This window comes from Poecile atricapillus, chromosome 19, assembly GCF_030490865.1.
Source record: "Poecile atricapillus isolate bPoeAtr1 chromosome 19, bPoeAtr1.hap1, whole genome shotgun sequence".
Lineage (NCBI taxonomy): Eukaryota > Metazoa > Chordata > Aves > Passeriformes > Paridae > Poecile > Poecile atricapillus.
The window spans coordinates 361682-379561 of record NC_081267.1 but is presented as its reverse complement, the minus strand read 5'-3'; the positions used below and the strand labels follow the sequence as shown (position 1 = coordinate 379561).

The window sequence follows — 17880 nt, the reverse complement described above, 5'->3', positions numbered from 1 at the left end:
TTTTCTGTTGCTTCGTCCCAAATTTTTCCCCAAAAAATCCAAATTTTCCACCATTTTTTCCCAAATTTTCCCCTCAAAAAATTCTCATTTTTTCACTGTTTTTATCCCAAATTTCCCCCCAATAATTTCCCAATTTTCCCTGTTTTTCCCCCAATTTTCCTCCCCAAAAATTCCCATTTTTTCACCATTTAATCCCAATTTTTCCCCCCCAAAAAAATCCAATTTTTCCCCATTTTTATCCCAAATTTCCTCCCCCAAAATTCCCATTTTTTTCCATCCCTTCATCCCAAATTTTTCCCCCCAAAAATTCAAATTTTATCCCAAATTTCCTCCCCCAAAAATTCGCAATTTTTCCCCGTTTTTATCCCAAATTTTCCCCCCCCCAAAAATCCAAATTTTCCCCATTTTTATCCCAATTTTCCTCCCCCCAAAAATTCCAATTTTTCACCGTTTTATCCCAAATTTCCTCCCCCAAAATTCCCAATTTTTTTCCGTCCTTTCATCCCAAATTTTTCCCCAAAAAAATCCAAATTTTCCACCATTTTTTCCCAAATTTTCCCCTCAAAAAATTCTCAATTTTTCACCATTTTTATCCCAAATTTCCTCCCCCAAAATTCCCATTTTTTTTCCATCCCTTCATCCCAAATTTTTCCCCCCAAAAATTCAAATTTTATCCCAAATTTCCCCCCCAAAATTTCCCAATTTTTCACCATTTTATCCCAAATTTTCCTCCCCAAAATTTCCCAATTTTTCACCGTTCTTATCCCAGTTTTCCTCCCCCAAATTCCCTTTTTTTCCGTCCTTTCATCCCAAAGTTTTCCCCCAAAAATTCCAAATTTTCACCGTTTTTATCCCAATTTTCCCCCCAAAAATTCCCATTTTTTCACCTTTTTCCCCCCAATTTTCCTCCCCCAAAATTCTCATTTTTTTCCTCCCTTCATCCCAAATTTTCCCCCCCAAAAAATCCAAATTTTCCCCGTTTTTATCCCAATTTTCCTCCCCAAAAATTTCCCAATTTTTCAGTTTTATCCCAAATTTTTCCCCCCAAAAAATTCAAATTTTATCCCAATTTTCCCCCCAAAAATTCCCATTTTTTCACTGTTTTTATCCCAAAGTTTTCCCCAAAAAATTCCAATTTTTCACCGTTCTTATCCCAGTTTTCCTCCCCCAAATTCCCTTTTTTTGCGTCGCTTCATCCCAAATTTTTCCCCCAAAAAATCCAAATTTTCACCGTTTTTATCCCAATTTTCCTCCCCAAAAATTTCCCAATTTTTCACAGTTTTAGCCCAAATTTTTCCCCCAAAAAATCCAAATTTTCCCCATTTTTATCCCAAATTTTCCCCCAAAAAATTCCTAATTTTTCCCCATTTTTATCCCAATTTTCCTCCCCCAAAATTCCCTTTTTTTCCATCCCTTCATCCCAAATTTTTCCCCAAAAAAATTCCAATTTTTCACCGTTTTTATCCCAATTTTCCTCCCCAAAAATTTCCCAATTTTTCACAGTTTTATCCCAAATTTTTCCCCCAAAAAAATTCAAATTTTATCCCAATTTTCCTCCCCAAAAATTCCCAATTTTTCCCCAAAAAATCCCAAATTTCCTCCCCCAGAATTCCCATTTTTTTCGTCGCTTCGTCCCAAATTTTTCCCCAAAAACTCCAAATTTTCCACCATTTTTTCCCAAATTTTCCCCTCAAAAAATTCTCAATTTTTCACCATTTTTATCCCAAATTTCCTCCCCCAAAAATCCAAATTTTCCCCATTTTCATCCCAATTTTCCTCCCCCAAAAATTCCCAATTTTTCACCGTTTTTATCCCAAATTTCCTCCCCCAAATTTCCTTTTTTTCCGTCGCTTCATCCCAAATTTTTCCCCAAAAAAATCCAAATTTTCTCCGTTTTTATCCCAATTTTCCTCCCCAAAAAATCCAATTTTTCCCCGTTTTTATCCCAAATTTCCTCCCCAAAAATTTCCCAATTTTTCACCGTTTTATCCCAAATTTTTCCCCCCAAAAAAATCCAAATTTTCCCCGTTTTTATCCCAATTTTCCTCCCCAAAATTTCCCAATTTTTCACCGTTTTATCCCAAATTTTTCCCCCCAAAAAATTCAAATTTTATCCCAATTTTCCCCCCAAAACTTCCCAATTTTTCACCTTTTTTCCCCCAATTTTCCTCCCCCAAAATTCCCATTTTTTTCCCTCCCTTCCTCCCAAATTTTCCCTCCCCCGAATTTCCCAATTTTCCCCTTTTTAATCCCAAAATTTCCGGGTTTTTTTTCCTTCTTCCGGTCCAAGCCCCGCCCCCTCGGGGGCCGCAGCCAATCAGGAGCCGCCGGATCCGCCCGGGAGCCAATCGGGAGCTTCGGTCCAGCAGGGGGCGGAGTCTGCGGGTAAAGGCGGGAATTTGGGGGAATTCTGGGAAATTTGGGGAATTTTGGGGAATTTTTGGGAATTTTTTGGGAATTTTGGGGAATTTTGGGGGAAATTTGGGGGAATTTTGGGGAAAATTTGGGAATTTTGGGGAATTTTGGGGCATTTTCGGAAATTTTTGGGAATTTTGGGGAATTTTGGGGGAAATTTGGGGGAATTTGGGGGATTTTGGGGAATTTTTGGGATTTTGGGGGGAAATTGAGGAATTTTGGGGGAATTTCGGGCAATTTGGGGCAATTTTGGGGGAATTCTGGGAATTTTGAGGGAATTTTGGGGAATTTTCGGGAATTTTGGGGGAATTTTGGGCAATTTTGGGGAATTTTGGGGGAAATCGAGGAATTTTTGGGGAATTTTGGGCAATTTCGGGGAATTTTGGGGGAATTTCAGGAATTTTGAGGGAATTTTGGGGAATTTGGGCAATTTTGGGAATTTTGGGGCAAATTTGGGAATTTTTGGGACTTTTGGGAGATTTTTGGGAATTTTGGGGAATTTTTTGGGAATTTTGGGGGAAATTTGGGGAATTTTGAGGGAATTTTGGGGAATTTTTGGGATTTTTAGGAGATTTGGGGAAAATTTGGGCAATTTCGGACAATTTCAGGGAATTTTGGGAATTTTTAAGCATTTTCAGGGAGATTCGGGAAATTCGGGGAATTTGGGGAATTTTGGGGGAAATTTGGGAATTTTGGGGGGAATTTTGGGGCAATTTTGGGCAATTTCAGGGAATTTGGGGGGGATTGAAGAAAATTTGGGGATTTTGGGGAATTTTGGGGGGATTTGGGGAATTTTGGAGCTGGGACTGGTCCAAACTGGTTCTGACTGGTTTGAACTGGTCTAAACTGGTCTAAACTGGGAATGGCGGGGCTGGGACTGGTCTGTACTGGTCTAAACTGGTCTAAACTGGTCTGGACTGGTTCTGACTGGTCTGAACTGGTTTAAACTGGTTTTGACAGGTCCGAACTGGTATGGACTGGTCTAAACTGGTTCTGACTGGTCTGAACTGGTCTGGACTGGTCCGGACTGGTCTGAACTGGGAATGGTGGAGCTGAGACTGGTCCTGAACTGGTCTGGACTGGTCTAAACTGGTTTGGACTGGTCCGAACTGGTTTGGGCTGGTTTAAACTGGTCTGGACTGGTTCTGACTGGTCTGAACTGGTTCAAACTGGTTTAAACTGGTTCTGGACTGGGAATGGTGGAGCTGGGACTGGTTCTGAACTGGTTTAAACTGGTCCGGACTGGTTTGAACTGGTTCTGACTGGTCCGGACTGGTCTGAACTGGTTTAAACTGGTTCTGACTGGTCTGGACTGGTCTATACTGGTCTGGACTGGGAACGGCAGAGCTGGGACTGGTCCGAACTGGTTCTGAACTGGTTAAAACTGGTTTAAACTGGTTCTGACTGGTCTGAACTGGTTTAAACTGGTCCGGACTGGTTTGAACTGGTTCTGACTGGTCTGAACTGGTTCTGAACTGGTTCTGACTGGTCTAAACTGGTTTAAACTGGTCTGAACTGGTTTAAACTGGTCTGGACTGGTCTGAACTGGGAGCTCAGGGCAGGGAGGGGCCTCGGCTCGAGGGACCCCAAATTCGGGCGTTTTCAGCCCAAAACGGAGCCGGAAACTCCCAAAAAAATTCAACCCCAAAATCCCCCAAATTCAACCCAAAAAATTCAACCCAAAATCCCCAAAATCCCCCAAATTCACCCAAAATCTCCCAAATTCAACCCAAAAAATCCCCAAAATCTAAAAAATTCAACCCCAAAATCCCCAAAATCTCCCAAATTTAACCCAAAATTCCCCAAAATCCCAAAAATTCCCCAAAATCCCCAGAATTCCCAAATTCCCCCAAATTCAACCCAAAAATTCCAAAATTTAACCCAAAATTCCCCAAAATTCCCAATTTCAACCCAAAATTCAGCCCAAAATTCCCCAAAATCCCCAAAATTCCCAAATTCAGCCCAAAATTCACCCAAAATCCCCCAAAATCCCCAAATTTCCCAAATTCAACCCAAAATTCACCAAATTCAGCCCAAAATTCACCCAAAATCCCCAAAATTCCCAAATTCAACCCAAAATTCACCCAAAATTCCCCAAATTCAACCCAAAATCCCCAAAAACCCCCAAATCCCCCAAATTCAACCGAAAATTCACCCAAATTCCCCCAAATTCAGCCCAAAATTCCAAAATTCACCCAAAATTCCCCAAAATCCCCAAAATCTCTCAAATTCAACCCAAAATCCCCCAAATTCAACCCAAAATCCTGAAATTCCCCAAATTCAACCCAAAATCCCCAAAATCCCCCCAAATTCACCCAATATTCCCAAATTCAAACCAAAAATTCCAAAATTTAACCCAAAATTCCCCAAAATTTCCCAAATTCAACCCAAAATCCCCCAAATTCAACCCAAATCCTCAAAATTTCCCAAATTCAACCCAAAATTCCCCAAATCCACCCAAAAATCCCAAGTTTTTCCCCCAATCCCCCCAAATTAATCCCAAATTCCCGAAATTTTGCCCAAAATCCCCAAAATTCCACCCCAAACTTCCCAAAATCCCCAAAGTTCAGCCCAAAATCCCCAAATTCACCCAAAACCTCCCAAATTCAGCCCAAAATTCGGCCCCAAATCCCCCAAATTCAACCTGAAAATCCCAAAATCCCCAAATTCGGCCCCAAAATCCCAAAAATCCCCAAATTCAGCCCAAATCCGAGCCCAGACACCAAAAATGCCCAAATTTCAACCAAAAAAACCCCAAAATTCAGGAATTTTACCTCAAATCTTCTCAGGTGAGTCCAGACCAGGTGAGGATTTGTTAAATCTGAGTTTAAATCCCAAAATTGCCCAAATTTACCCCAAAACTGAACCTAAAAATGCAAAAATCACCCAAAAAAGCCCAAAATTGCCCAAAATTGCACAAATTTGACCCAAAATTTGGTTTTTTTAACCCAAATTTCCTCAGGTGAGTCCAGACCAGGTGAGGATTTGTTAAATCTGAGTTTAAACCCCAAAATTGCCCAAATTTACCCCAAAACTGAACTTAAAAGCTCAAAAATCACCAAAATTGCCCAAAATTGTCTAAATTTGACCCAAAAATTGGAGTTTTTAACCGAAATCCTCTCAGGTGAGTCCAGACCAGGTGAGGATTTGTTAAATCTGAGTTTAAACCCCAAAATCTCCAAAATTTACCCCAAAACTGAACTTAAAAGCTCAAAAATCACCAAAAAAGCCCAAAATTGCACAAAATTGCATAAATTTGACCCAAAAATTGGAGTTTTTACCTCAAATCTTCACAGGTGATTCCAGACCAGGTGAGGATTTGTTAAAACTGAGTTTAAACCCCAAAATTGCCCAAATTCACCCCAAAACTGAACTTAAAAGCTCAAAAATCACCAAAATTTACCCAAAATTGCCCAAAATTGTCTAAATTTGACCCAAAAATTGGGGTTTTTAACCCAAATCTTCTCAGGTGAGTCCAGACCAGGTGAGGATTTGTTAAAACTGAGTTTAAAACCCAAAATCTCCAAAATTTACCCCAAAACTGAACCTAAAAGCTCAAAAATCAATAAAAAAGCCCAAAATTGCCCAAAATTGCACAAATTTGACCCAAAAATTGGGGTTTTTAACCCAAATTTCCTCAGGTGATCCCAGACCAGGTGAGGATTTGTTAAAACTGAGTTTAAGCCCCAAAATCTCCAAAATTTACCCCAAAACTGAACCTAAAAGCTCAAAAATCACTGGAATTTACCCAAATTTACCCAAAATCTCCCAAATTTACCCCAAAATTGAACCTAAAGCACTAAAATTACTTAAAATCACCTGAATTTGCCCAAAATCTCCCAAATTCACCCCAAAACCAAACTTAAAAACTCAAAAAGCATCAAAATCCCCCAAAATTGCCCAAAATCTCCCAAATTCACCCCAAAACCGAACTTAAAAACTCAAAAATCACCAAAAAATGCCAAATTTTACCCAAATTTGCCCAAAATCTCCCAAATTCACCCCAAACCTGAACTTAAAAATGGAAAAATCACCAAAAAATGCCAAATTTTGCCCAAATTTGCCCAAAATCTCCCAAATTCACCCCAAACCTGAACTTAAAAATGGAAAAATCACCAAAAAATGCCCAAATTTACCCAAATTTGCCCAAAATCTCCCAAATTCACCCCAAAACCGGACTTAAAAACTCAAAAATCACCAAAAACGCCCCAAATTTACCCCAAAACCGCCCCAAATTTGCCCAAAATCACCCAAATTCAGCCCAAATTCTCCCACCTGAGGCTCTCCCGAGGGAGGGGGCGTGGCCGCCGTGACGTCATCGATGACGTCACTCCCAGACGGGGCGTGGCCTGGGTCAAAAACCGCAATTTCCGGGAGTTGTTTTTGAGGTTTTTTTTGGGGAAATTTTGGGGTTTTTTGGGGTTTTTTGGGGGGGCGGGGCTCGTTATGCAAATTAGGCGGGGTTTTCCCGCCAAAATAAGCCACGCCCACACCCGGTTTTCCCGCCTTTTTTCGTGAGGGGAGCGGCGGCCATTTTGAATTGAATTTTTTTTTGGTTTTTAATTAAGGTTTTAATTAAGGTTTTAATTAAGGTTTTAATTCAGATTTAATTAAGATTTTAATTCAGATTTTAATTATGATTTTAATTATGATTTTAATTATGATTTTGATTCAGATTTAATTAAGATTTTAATTCAGATTTTAATTCAGATTTTAATTCATATTTTAATTTAGATTTTAATTAAGACTTTAATTCAGATTTTAATTAGGACTTTAATTCAGATTTTAATTCAGATTTTAATTAAGGTTTTAATTCAGATTTAATTAAGGTTTTAATTAAGGTTTTAATTAAGGTTTTAATTCAGATTTTAATTCAGATTTAATTAAGATTTTAATTCAGATTTTAATTCAGATTTTAATTCAGGTTTTAATTAAGACTTTAATTCAGATTTTAATTCCAATTTTAATTCAGATTTTAATTCAGATTTAATTCAGATTTTAATTAACATTTTAATTCATATTTTAATTCAGATTTTAATTCAGATTTTAATTCCAATTTTAATTCAGATTTTAATTAAGACTTTAATTTGGATTTTAATTCAGATTTTAATTCAGATTTTAATTCAGATTTTAATTCAGATTTAATTAAGATTTTAATTCAGATTTTAATTCAGATTTTAATTAAGGTTTAATTCAGATTTTAATTCAGATTGTAATTCAGATTTTAATTCAGATTTTAATCAAGATTTTAATCAAGATTTTAATTCAGATTTTAATTCCAATTTTAATTCAGATTTTAATTCAGATTTTAATTAAGGTTTAATTCAGATTTTAATTCAGATTTTAATTCAGATTTTAATTCAGATTTTAATTCAGGTTTTAATTAAGATTTTAATTCAGATTTTAATTCAGATATTAATTAAGACTTTAATTAAGATTTTAATTCAGATATTAATTAAGATTTTAATTCAGATTTTAATTAATATTTTAATTCAGATTTAATTAAGATTTTAATTAAGACTTTAATTCGGATTTTAATTCAGATTTTAATTCAGATTTTAATTAAGGTTTTAATCAAGATTTTAATTAAGATTTTATTCAGATTTTAATTAAGATTTTAATTCAGATTTTAATCAAGATTTTAATTCAGATTTTAATTCAGATTTTAATTAAGGTTTTAATCAAGATTTTAATTAAGATTTTATTCAGATTTTAATTAAGATTTTAATTCAGATTTTAATCAAGATTTTAATTCAGATTTTAATTAAGACTTTAATTAAGATTTTAATTAAGAGGCGTGGCCTCCTTTATGCAAATTAACCCCCTCCCCCCCCTGAGGTTTTCCCGCCATTTCTCTGTGGGGGTTGTCGGCCATCTTGGATGGATTTTCCGCCATCTTGGATGGAATTTCCGCCATCTTGGATTTGATTTCCGCCATCTTGGATCGAATTTCCGCCATCTTGGATCGATTTTCGGCCATCTTGGATCGAATTTCCGCCATCTTGGATGGAATTTCCGCCATCTTGGATCAATTTTTGGGAGTTTTTTTGGGGCAAATTTGGGCGATTTTTGGTGTTTGGGGTTTTGCCGCCATCTTGGATCCAATTTCCGTCATCTTGGATCGATTTTCCGCCATCTTGGATCGAATTTCCGCCATCTTGGATCGGATTTTTGGGGTTTTTGGGTCAAATTTGGGAGTTTTTTAATTGGGATTTTTTTCCCCGGATGTGGGCGTGGCCTCCCTTATGCTAATTACCCCCCCCCTTGGTAATTTCCCGCCATTTTTCTGTGGGGTTGTCAGCCATTTTGAATCCATCTTGGATGGATTTTCGGCCATCTTGGATGGATTTTCCGCCATCTTGGATCAATTTTCGGCCACCTTGGATCAATTTTCAGCCATCTTGGATCAATTTTCTGCCATTTTGGATCGAATTTCCGCCATCTTGGATGGATTTTCCGCCATCTTGGATGGATTTTCCGCCATCTTGGATGAAATTTCAGCCATCTTGGATGGATTTTCCGCCATCTTGGATCGATTTTCGGCCATCTTGGATCGATTTTCCGCCATCTTGGATCAATTTTCGGCCATCTTGGATGGATTTTCCGCCATCTTGGTTTGATTTTCGGCCATCTTGGATGGATTTTCCGCCATCTTGGATCAGATTTTTGGGGTTATTTCAGCGTTTTTGGGTGTTTTTGACCAGGATTTTTTTCCCCGGATGTGGGCGTGGCCTCCCTTATGCTAATTACCCCCCTCTCCCCTCAGAACCCTCCCTCTCCCTTGGTATTTTCCCGCCATTTTCCTGTAGAGCTGTCGGCCATCTTGGTCAGCCATCTTGGTCAGCCATATTGGTCGGCCATCTTGGTCGGCCATCTTGGTCGGCCATCTTGGTCAGCCATCTTGGTCGGCCATCTTGGTCAGCCATCTTGGTCAGCCATTTTGGTCAGCCATCTTGGATGGATTTTCGGCCATCTTGGATCAGATTTTTGGGGTTTTTCCGGCGTTTTTTGGGTGTTTTCCACCGGAATTTTTTCCTCCAGGAGTGGGCGTGGCCTCCCTTATGCTAATTACCCCCCTCTCCCCTCAGAACCCGCCCGCACCCCGGAGCTTTTCCCGCTCTACACCTGCCAGGACTGCGAGGATCAGGTGACCTTCGGCTGCCTGGCTTCCGGATTTTTCCCGTCGCCGGCCGCCATCACCTGGGAGGGCGTGGCCGAGGGCGGGGCCAGCCGGGAATTCCCGGAAGTGCTGACGGGCGCCGGCCGCTACGGCCGCAGCTCCCGCGTCACGCTGGGCGTGGCCGAGGCCGAGGGGAGAAACTTCCGGTGCCGGGCGGAGCATCGGGGGAGCAGCGTCAGCATCGACGTGGCGGGTGAGCTCACCTGGAGATTTGGGGGGAAAAATGGGGATTTTGGGGAAAAATTGGGGATTTTGGGGTTAAAATTGGGGATTTTGGGTTAAAATTGGGGATTTTTTGTGAAAATTCGGGATTTGGGGTGAAAATTGGGGATTTTGGGTAAAAATTGGGGAAATTTGGGTTAAAATTGGGGATTTTGGGTGAAAATTGGGGAAATTTGGGTTAAAATTGAGGATTTGGGGTTAAAATTGGGGATTTTGGGAAAAAAATGGGGATTTGGGGTGAAAATTGGGGATTTTAGGAAAAAATTGGGGATTTGGGGTGAAAATTGGGGAATTTGGGTGAAAATTGAGGAAATTTGGGTTAAAATTGGGGATTTTAGGTGAAATTTGGGAAATTTGGGTGAAAATTGGGGAATTTGGGTGAAAATTGAGGATTTGGGGTGAAAATTGGGGATTTGGGGTTAAAATTGGGAAGTTTGGCTTAAAATTGGGTATTTTGGGTGAAAATTGGGGAAATTTGGGTTAAAATTGGGAATTTTAGGGTTAAAATTTGGGATTTTGGGTTAAAATTGGGGATTTGGGGTGAAAATTGAGGATTTTGGGAGTTTTGGGGTACCTGGAAGAGGAAAATGAGGATAAAGTGGGGAAAATAGTGAAAAAATGGGGAAAAATTGGGAAATTTGGGTTAAAATTGGGGATTTTGGGGCATTTTGGGGAGACCTGGCAGGGATTTTTTTGGGACACCTGTCCAGGATATTTTGGGATTTTTTTGGGACACCTGTCCGGGATATTTTGGGATATTTTTGGCACACCTGTCTGGGATATTTTGGGATTTTTTTTGGGACACCTGGGTGGGATATTTTGGGATTTTTTTGGCACACCTGTCTGGCATTTTTGGGACACCTGTCCGGGATATTTTCCTCACCTGTCCCCTCCCCCCCCCCACAGCCTGCCCCGCCCCCCCCCGCCCGGATTTCTCCGTCTCCCTCCTGAGCGACCCCCACCTGTCCCACCTGGAGCTCCCCCAGGTGCTCCTCCTCTGCCAGGTGAGGGGGCGGGGCTCCGAGGAGGCCACCCTCACCTGGTTGGTCAACGGTGACGTCACCGAGCTGGGGGCGGAGCTCTCCACCTGCCAGGAGGGCGGGGCCGGGGAGGTGACGCTGAGCGGCCGCGTCAACGTCAGCCGGGAATTGTGGGAGGCGGGAGCCACCTTCACCTGCCAGGCCGGCCACGCCCAGCTGGCCACGCCCCAGAACGCCTCCATCAGCACCTTCTGCAAAGGTAGGGATTTTGGGGGGGAACTTTGGGAAAATTTGGGGGAATTTTGGGGGGAATTTTGGGGGGATTTTTTGGGGAATTTTGGGGGATTTTTGGGGCTTTTTTGGGGATTTTTTGGGGAATTTTTGGGGATTTTTTTGGGGTTTTTTTGGTATTTTTTGGGGCTTTTTTGGGGATTTTTTGGGGGTTTTTTGGGTCTTTTTTTGGGATTTTTGGGGGGATTTTTTGGGGATTTTTAGGAATTTTTTGGGATTTTTGGGGGGGATTTTTTGGGGGATTTTTTCGGGTTTTTTTTGGGAGTTTTTTGGAATTTTTGGGATTTTTTTGGAATTTTTTTGGTATTTTTTGGGGCTTTTTTGGGGATTTTTTGGGGGTTTTTTGGGATTTTTTTTGGAATTTTTGGGGATTTTTGGGGGGGGATTTTTTGGGGATTTTTAGGAATTTTTGGGGATTTTTTGGGGGGGGATTTTTTGGGGATTTTTAGGAATTTTTGGGGATTTTGGGGGGATTTTTTTTGGGATTTTTGGGGGGATTTTTTGGGATTTTTTTTAATTTTTTGGGATTTTTTGGGAAATTTTTGGGGATTTTTGGGGAGAATTTTTTTGGATTTTTTGATAACTTTTTGGGATTTTTTGGGAATTTTTTGGAGGAAATTTGGTGAAATTCGAGAATTTCCTCTTTCCCCAAACCCCGTTTTTCTTCCCTAAAAATCCCATTTTTCCACCTAAAAATCCCATTTTTCCACCAAAAAAACCCCAAATTTTTCCCCAAAAATCTGGTTTTTCACCCAAATTTTCTCTTTCCCCGAACCCCATTTTTCCACCTAAAAATCTCATTTTTTCCACCTAAAAATCTCATTTTTTCCACGTAAAAATCCCATTTTTCCACCTAAAAATCCCATTTTTTCACTTAAAAAACCCATATTTTTCCCCAAAATCACATTTCTTAACCAAATCCCATTTTCAGCCAAACCCCATTTTTCTTCCCTAAAAATCCCATTTTTCCACCTAAAAATCCCATTTTTCCATCTAAAAATCCCATTTTTCACAAAAAAATTCCTATTTTTTCCCAAACATGCCATTCTTTAACCCAAATCCCACTTTCAACAAAAACCCATTTTTCTTCCCTAAAAAATCCCATTTTTCCACCTAAAAATCTCATTTTTTCACCTAAAAACCTCATTTTTTCACCTAAAAATCCCATTTTTTCACTAAAAAAATCCAAATTTTTTCCCAAAATCCCCGTTTTTTCACCCGAATTTTCTCTTTCCCTGAACCCCATTTTTTCACCTAAAAATCTCATTTTTTCCACCTAAAAATCTCATTTTTTCTACCCAAAAATCCCATTTTTCCACCTAAAAATCCCATTTTTTCACCTAAAAACCCCAATTTTTTTCCCCAAATCCCCGTTTTTTCACCCAAATTTTTCTCTTTTCCCAGCTGCCCGCCCCTCCCCTTCCATCTTCCTCATCCCCCCCTCCCTCCTTGACCTCTACCTGTCCACCACGCCCAACATCACCTGCGTGGCCACCAACCTGAAATCCCCCGAGCCCAAATTCACCTGGAGCCGCTCCTCGGGCGGGGCCCTGGGCGTGGCCACTTCCGGCCCCGCCCAGAAACTCCCCAACGGCTTCTACGAGGTGCGGAGCCACCTGGGGATCTGCGCCGAGGATTGGAACTCCGGCGACACCTTCACCTGCGCCGTCACCGCCGAGGAGCTGGGGCCCACCCCCATGGTCGGAACCATCCGGAAGGACACGGGTCAGTGAGGGGTTGGAGGGAATTTGGGGGGATTTGGGGTTTTTTGGGAATTTTTTGGGATTTTTGGGGTTTTTTAGAGTTTTTTAGGGATTTTTTGTGAATTTTTTGAGATTTTTTAGGGATTTTTTGGGGATTTTTTTAGATTTTATTGGGATTTTTTTGAGATTTTATTGGGATTATTTTGAGATTTTTTAGACATATTTTGGGGATTTTTTGGGATTTTTTTAGAGATTTTTTAGAGATTTTTTAGAGGTTTTTTTTGGGTTTTATTGGGATTTTTTGTGAATTTTGTGAGATTTCTTAGAGATTTTTTAGAGATTTTTTGGGGTTTTATTGGGATTTTATTGGGATTTTATTGGGATTTTTTTGAGATTTTTTAGGGATTTTTTAGAGGGTTTTTTTGGGTTTTATTGGGATTTTTTTGAGAATTTTTTGAGATTTTTTAGAGATTTTTTGGAATTTTTTGAAATTTTTTGAGATTTTTTAGAGATTTTTTGGGGGGTTTTATTGGGATTTTTTTGAGATTTTTTTGAGATTTTTTAGAGATTTTTTAGAGATTTTTTTGAGGATTTTTGGGGATTTTATTTGAATTTTATTTGGATTTTTTGTGAATTTTTGGGGATTTTTTAGAGATTTTTTGGGGATTTTATTGGGATTTTTTGAGGATTTTTTGGGATTTTTTAGAGATTTTTTTGGGTTTTATTGGGATTTTTTAGAGATTTTTTTGGGATTTTATTGAGATTTTTTAGAGATTTTTTTGAGATTTTTTAGAGATTTCTTTAGGATTTTTTTAGGATTTTTTTAGGATTTTTTTAGATTTTATTGGGATTTTTTTGAGATTTTTTTGAGATTTTTTTGAGATTTTTTTTAGAGATTTTTTGGGGATTTATTGGGATTTTTTGGGGATTTTTTTTTTATTTTTTTAGGATTTTTTTGAGATATTTTGGGGATTTTTTGAGATTATTTAGGTATTTTTTTAGGATTTTTTTTAGGATTTTTTGGGGAATTTTTGGGGATTTTTTGGGGATTTTTTGGGGATTTTTTGGGGATTTTTTGGGAAGATTTTTTGTGATTTTTTGGGGAATTTTATTGGGATTTTTTGGGGATTTTTTGGGATTTTTTGGGGATTTTTGGGGAATTTTTTGGGATTTTTGGGGGACTTTTTTGGGATTTTTTGGGAAGATTTTTGGGATTTTTTGGGAAGATTTTTGGGATTTTTGGGGGACTTTTTTGGGATTTTTTGGGGAATTTTTGGGATTTTTGGGATTTTTTGGGGATTTTTTGGGATTTTTTGGGAATATTTTTGGGATTTTTTGGGGGGAATTTTTGGGATTTTTGGGATTTTTGGGAATATTTTTTCTGTGGGATTTCGGGGAATTTGGAGCCGTTCATTCCCGGGTTTGGGGCGGTGATTTCGCGGTTTTGGCGTCGAAATTCCGGATTCTGGAGTCAAAATTCCCAATTTTGGGGTCAAAATTCCCAATTTTGGGGTTGGAATTCCCAATTTTGGAGCTGGAAACCCAACTGGTCCATACTGGGACCCAACTGGTTCATACTGGGACCCAACTGGGAATGGTTTATCCCAACTGGGAATGGTTTATCTTAACTGGGAATGGTTTATCTCAAACTAGGAATGGTTTATCCCAACTGGGAATGGTTTATCCCAACTGGGAATGGTTTATCCCAACTGGGAATGGTTTATCCCAAACTGGGAATGGTTTATCCAACCGGAAATGGTTTCTTCAACTGGGAACCCAACCGGAAATGGTTTCCCCAAACTGGGAATGGTGAAGTCAACCGGGATCCAACTGGGAACCCGACTGGGATTGGTTTCTCCCAACCGGAAATGGTTTTTCCCAACTGGGAACTTAACTGGGATTGGTTCTCCCAGCTGGGAGACCCAACTGGGAATGATGGTGAGTATAACTGGGACACCCAACCGGAAATGGTTTCCTCAAACCGGAAATGGTTTCTTCAACTGGGAACCCAACTGGGAACCCAACTGGGAATGATTTTCCCAAACTGGGAATGGTTTATCCCAAACTGGGAATGGTTTATCCAACCGGAAATGGTTTCTTCAACTGGGAACCCAACCGGAAATGGTTTTCCCGAACTGGGAATGGTTTATCCCAACTGGGAATGGTTTATCTTAGGTGGGAATGGTTTATTCAACTGGGAACTCAACTGGGAATGGTTTCTCCCAACTGGGAATGGTTTCTTCAACTGGGAATGGTTTATCTTAACTGGGAATGGTTTATCCCAACTGGGAATGGTTTATTCCAACTGGGAATGGTGAGTATAACTGGGACACCCAACCGGAAATGGTTTTCCCAAACTGGGAATGGTTTATCCCAACTGGGAATGGTTTATCCAACCGGAAATGGTTTCTTCAACTGGGAACCCAACTGGGAATGGTTTATCCCAAACTGGGAATGGTTTATCCCAACTGGGAATGGTTTATCCCAAACTGGGAATGGTTTATCCCAAACTGGGAATGGTTTATCCCAACTGGGAATGGTTTATCCCAACTGGGAATGGTTTATCCCAAACCGGAAATGGTTTATCCCAACTGGGAATGGTTTATCCCAAACTGGGAATGGTTTATCTTAACTGGGAATGGTTTATCTTAACTGGAAATGGTTTATCCCAGCTGGAAATGGTTTCTTCAACTGGGAACCCAACCGGAAATGGTTTCTCCAAACCGGAAATGGTTTATCCCAAACTGGGAATGGTGAAGTCAACTGGGATCCAACTGGGAACCCAACTGGGAATGGTTTTTCCCAACCGGAAATGGTTTTTCCCAACTGGGAACTTAACTGGGATTGGTTCTCCCAGCTGGGAGACCCAACTGGGAATGATGGTGAGTATAACTGGGACACCCAACCGGAAATGGTTTTTCCCAACTGGGAATGGTGAAGTCAACTGGGATCCAACTGGGAACCCAACTGGGATTGGTTTCTCCCAACTGGGAATGGTTTATCCCAACCGGAAATGGTTTCTTCAACTGGGAACCCAACCGGAAATGGTTTTCCCAAACTGGGAATGGTTTATCCCAACTGGGAATGGTTTATCCAACCGGGAGTGGTTTCTTCAACTGGGAACCCAAGTGGGATTGGTTCTTCCAACTGGGAATGGTTTATCCCAACTGGAAATGGTTTCTCCCAACCAGAAATGGTTTCCCCAAACCGGAAATGGTTTTTCCCAAACTGGGAATGCTTTTTCCCAACCGGAAATGGTTTTTCCCAAACTGGGAATGCTTTTTCCCAACCGGAAATGGTTTTCCCCAAACCGGAAATGGTTTCCTCAAACCGGAAATGGTTTCCCCAAACCAGAAATGGTTTCTCCCAAACCGGAAATGGTTTCCCTGAACCGGAAATGCTTTTTCCCAACCGGAAATGCTTTTTCCTCCCCCACACCTCTTTTTCCCCACCCTCCACCCTCCCCGCAGGCGCCCCCGCCGTGGCCCCCAAGGTCTTCGTCTTCCCTCCGCCGCCGGAAGAGCTGGCGCTGGCCGAGACGGCCACCTTGACCTGCCTGGCCAGCGGCTTCTTCCCCCGGGACATCCTCCTCACCTGGACCCGCCAGGACGCCCCCCTGGACCCCCGCGACTACTCCCTGCTGGGCCCGGAGCCGGACGCCGGCGCTTCCGGAACCTTCTCGCTCTACTCCAAGCTGGCGGTGCCGGCCGAGCAATGGCGGCGCGGCGACGTCTTCACCTGCGTGGTCGGGCACGACGGCGTCGCCGTGAGGTTCATCCAGAGGAGCCTGGACAGGGCGGCGGCGCGGCCGGCCAGCGTCAACGTCTCGGTGGTGCTGGCCGACTCCGACCTCGTCTGTTATTGACCAGGAATTTTCCGGAATTTTCTGTGATTTTTCTGGATTTTTCTGTGAATTTTCTGAGATTTTTCTGGAATTTTCTGTGAATTTTCTGGGATTTTCTGTGAATTTTCGCAAATTTTTTGTGAATTTTCATCAATAAAATCAGATTTGGAGAAACTGAAATGTGGTTTTGGAGATTTTTTTCCCGGGAAAATGGCGGATTTGGGGTGAATTTGGTGGATTTTCGGGAGGAAAAAGTGGATTTTTGGAGGAAAACGTGGATTTGGGTCGAAAAATGTGGATTTTAGGAGTGAAATGTGAATTTTAGGAGGAAAAAGTGGATTTGGGGTGAAATTCGTGGATTTCGGGAGGAAAATGGCGGATTTTAGAAGGAAAAAGCAGATTTGGGTTGAAATTTGAAGATTTTAGGAGTGAAATTTGAATTTTTGGAGGAAAATGTGGATTTGGGGTGGATTTGGTGGATTTTAGGAAGAAAATGGTGGATTTTTGGATGAAAATACGGATTTTAGACAGAAAAACACGGATTTGGGCTGAAATCCCCAGATTTTACCATGAAAATGTGGATTTTTGGATGAAAACGTGGATTTTTGGATGAAAACGCGGATTTCAGGCAGGAAAAAGCAGATTTTGGGGTGAAACCCGTGGATTTGAGGGGCGCCGTCAGGTTCATCCAGAGGAGCCTGGACAGGGCGGCGGCGCGGCCGGCCAGCGTCAACGTCTCGGTGGTGCTGGCCAACTCCGACCTCGTCTGCTATTAATCGGGAATTTTCCGGAATTTTCCAGGATTTTTTGGAATTTTTTCTGGAATTTTCTGTGAATTTTCACGATTTTTCTGGAATTTTCTGTGAATTTTCTGCGAATTTTTTGTGAATTTTCGCGAATTTTCTGGAATTTTCACCAATAAAATCAGATTTGGAGAAACTGAAATGTGGTTCTGTCTTTTTTTTTCACCGGGAAAATGTGGATTTGGGGTGAAATTGGTGGATTTTAGGAGAAAAATGGGATTTTTCCAGAATTTTCTGTGAATTTTCACAATTTTTCTAGAATTTTCTGTGAATTTTCTAGAATTTTCTGTGATTTTTCTAGAATTTTCTGTGAATTTTCTGGAATTTTCTGTGAAATTTTTTCTGGAATTTTCTGTGAATTTTCTGTGAATTTTCTGTGAATTTTCTAGAATTTTTTGTGAATTTTCATCAATAAAATCAGATCTGGAGAAATCAAAATGTG

At 40.6% G+C, this 17880-nt stretch overlaps 1 gene segment (V, D, J or C); it reads left to right on the top strand.

Annotated features, from left to right (window-relative positions):
* Window positions 1-2249: 2249 nt before the first annotated feature.
* Window positions 2250-16698, top strand: LOC131586433 (Ig mu chain C region-like; the record flags this gene model as incomplete). The annotated part of the segment is given in 5 exon segments: window positions 2250-2385; window positions 9504-9788; window positions 10724-11056; window positions 12493-12813; window positions 16262-16698. Coding segments are annotated over 5 exon segments (1470 nt in total), but the record flags the coding sequence as incomplete, so codon positions are not given.
* Window positions 16699-17880: the final 1182 nt, after the last annotated feature.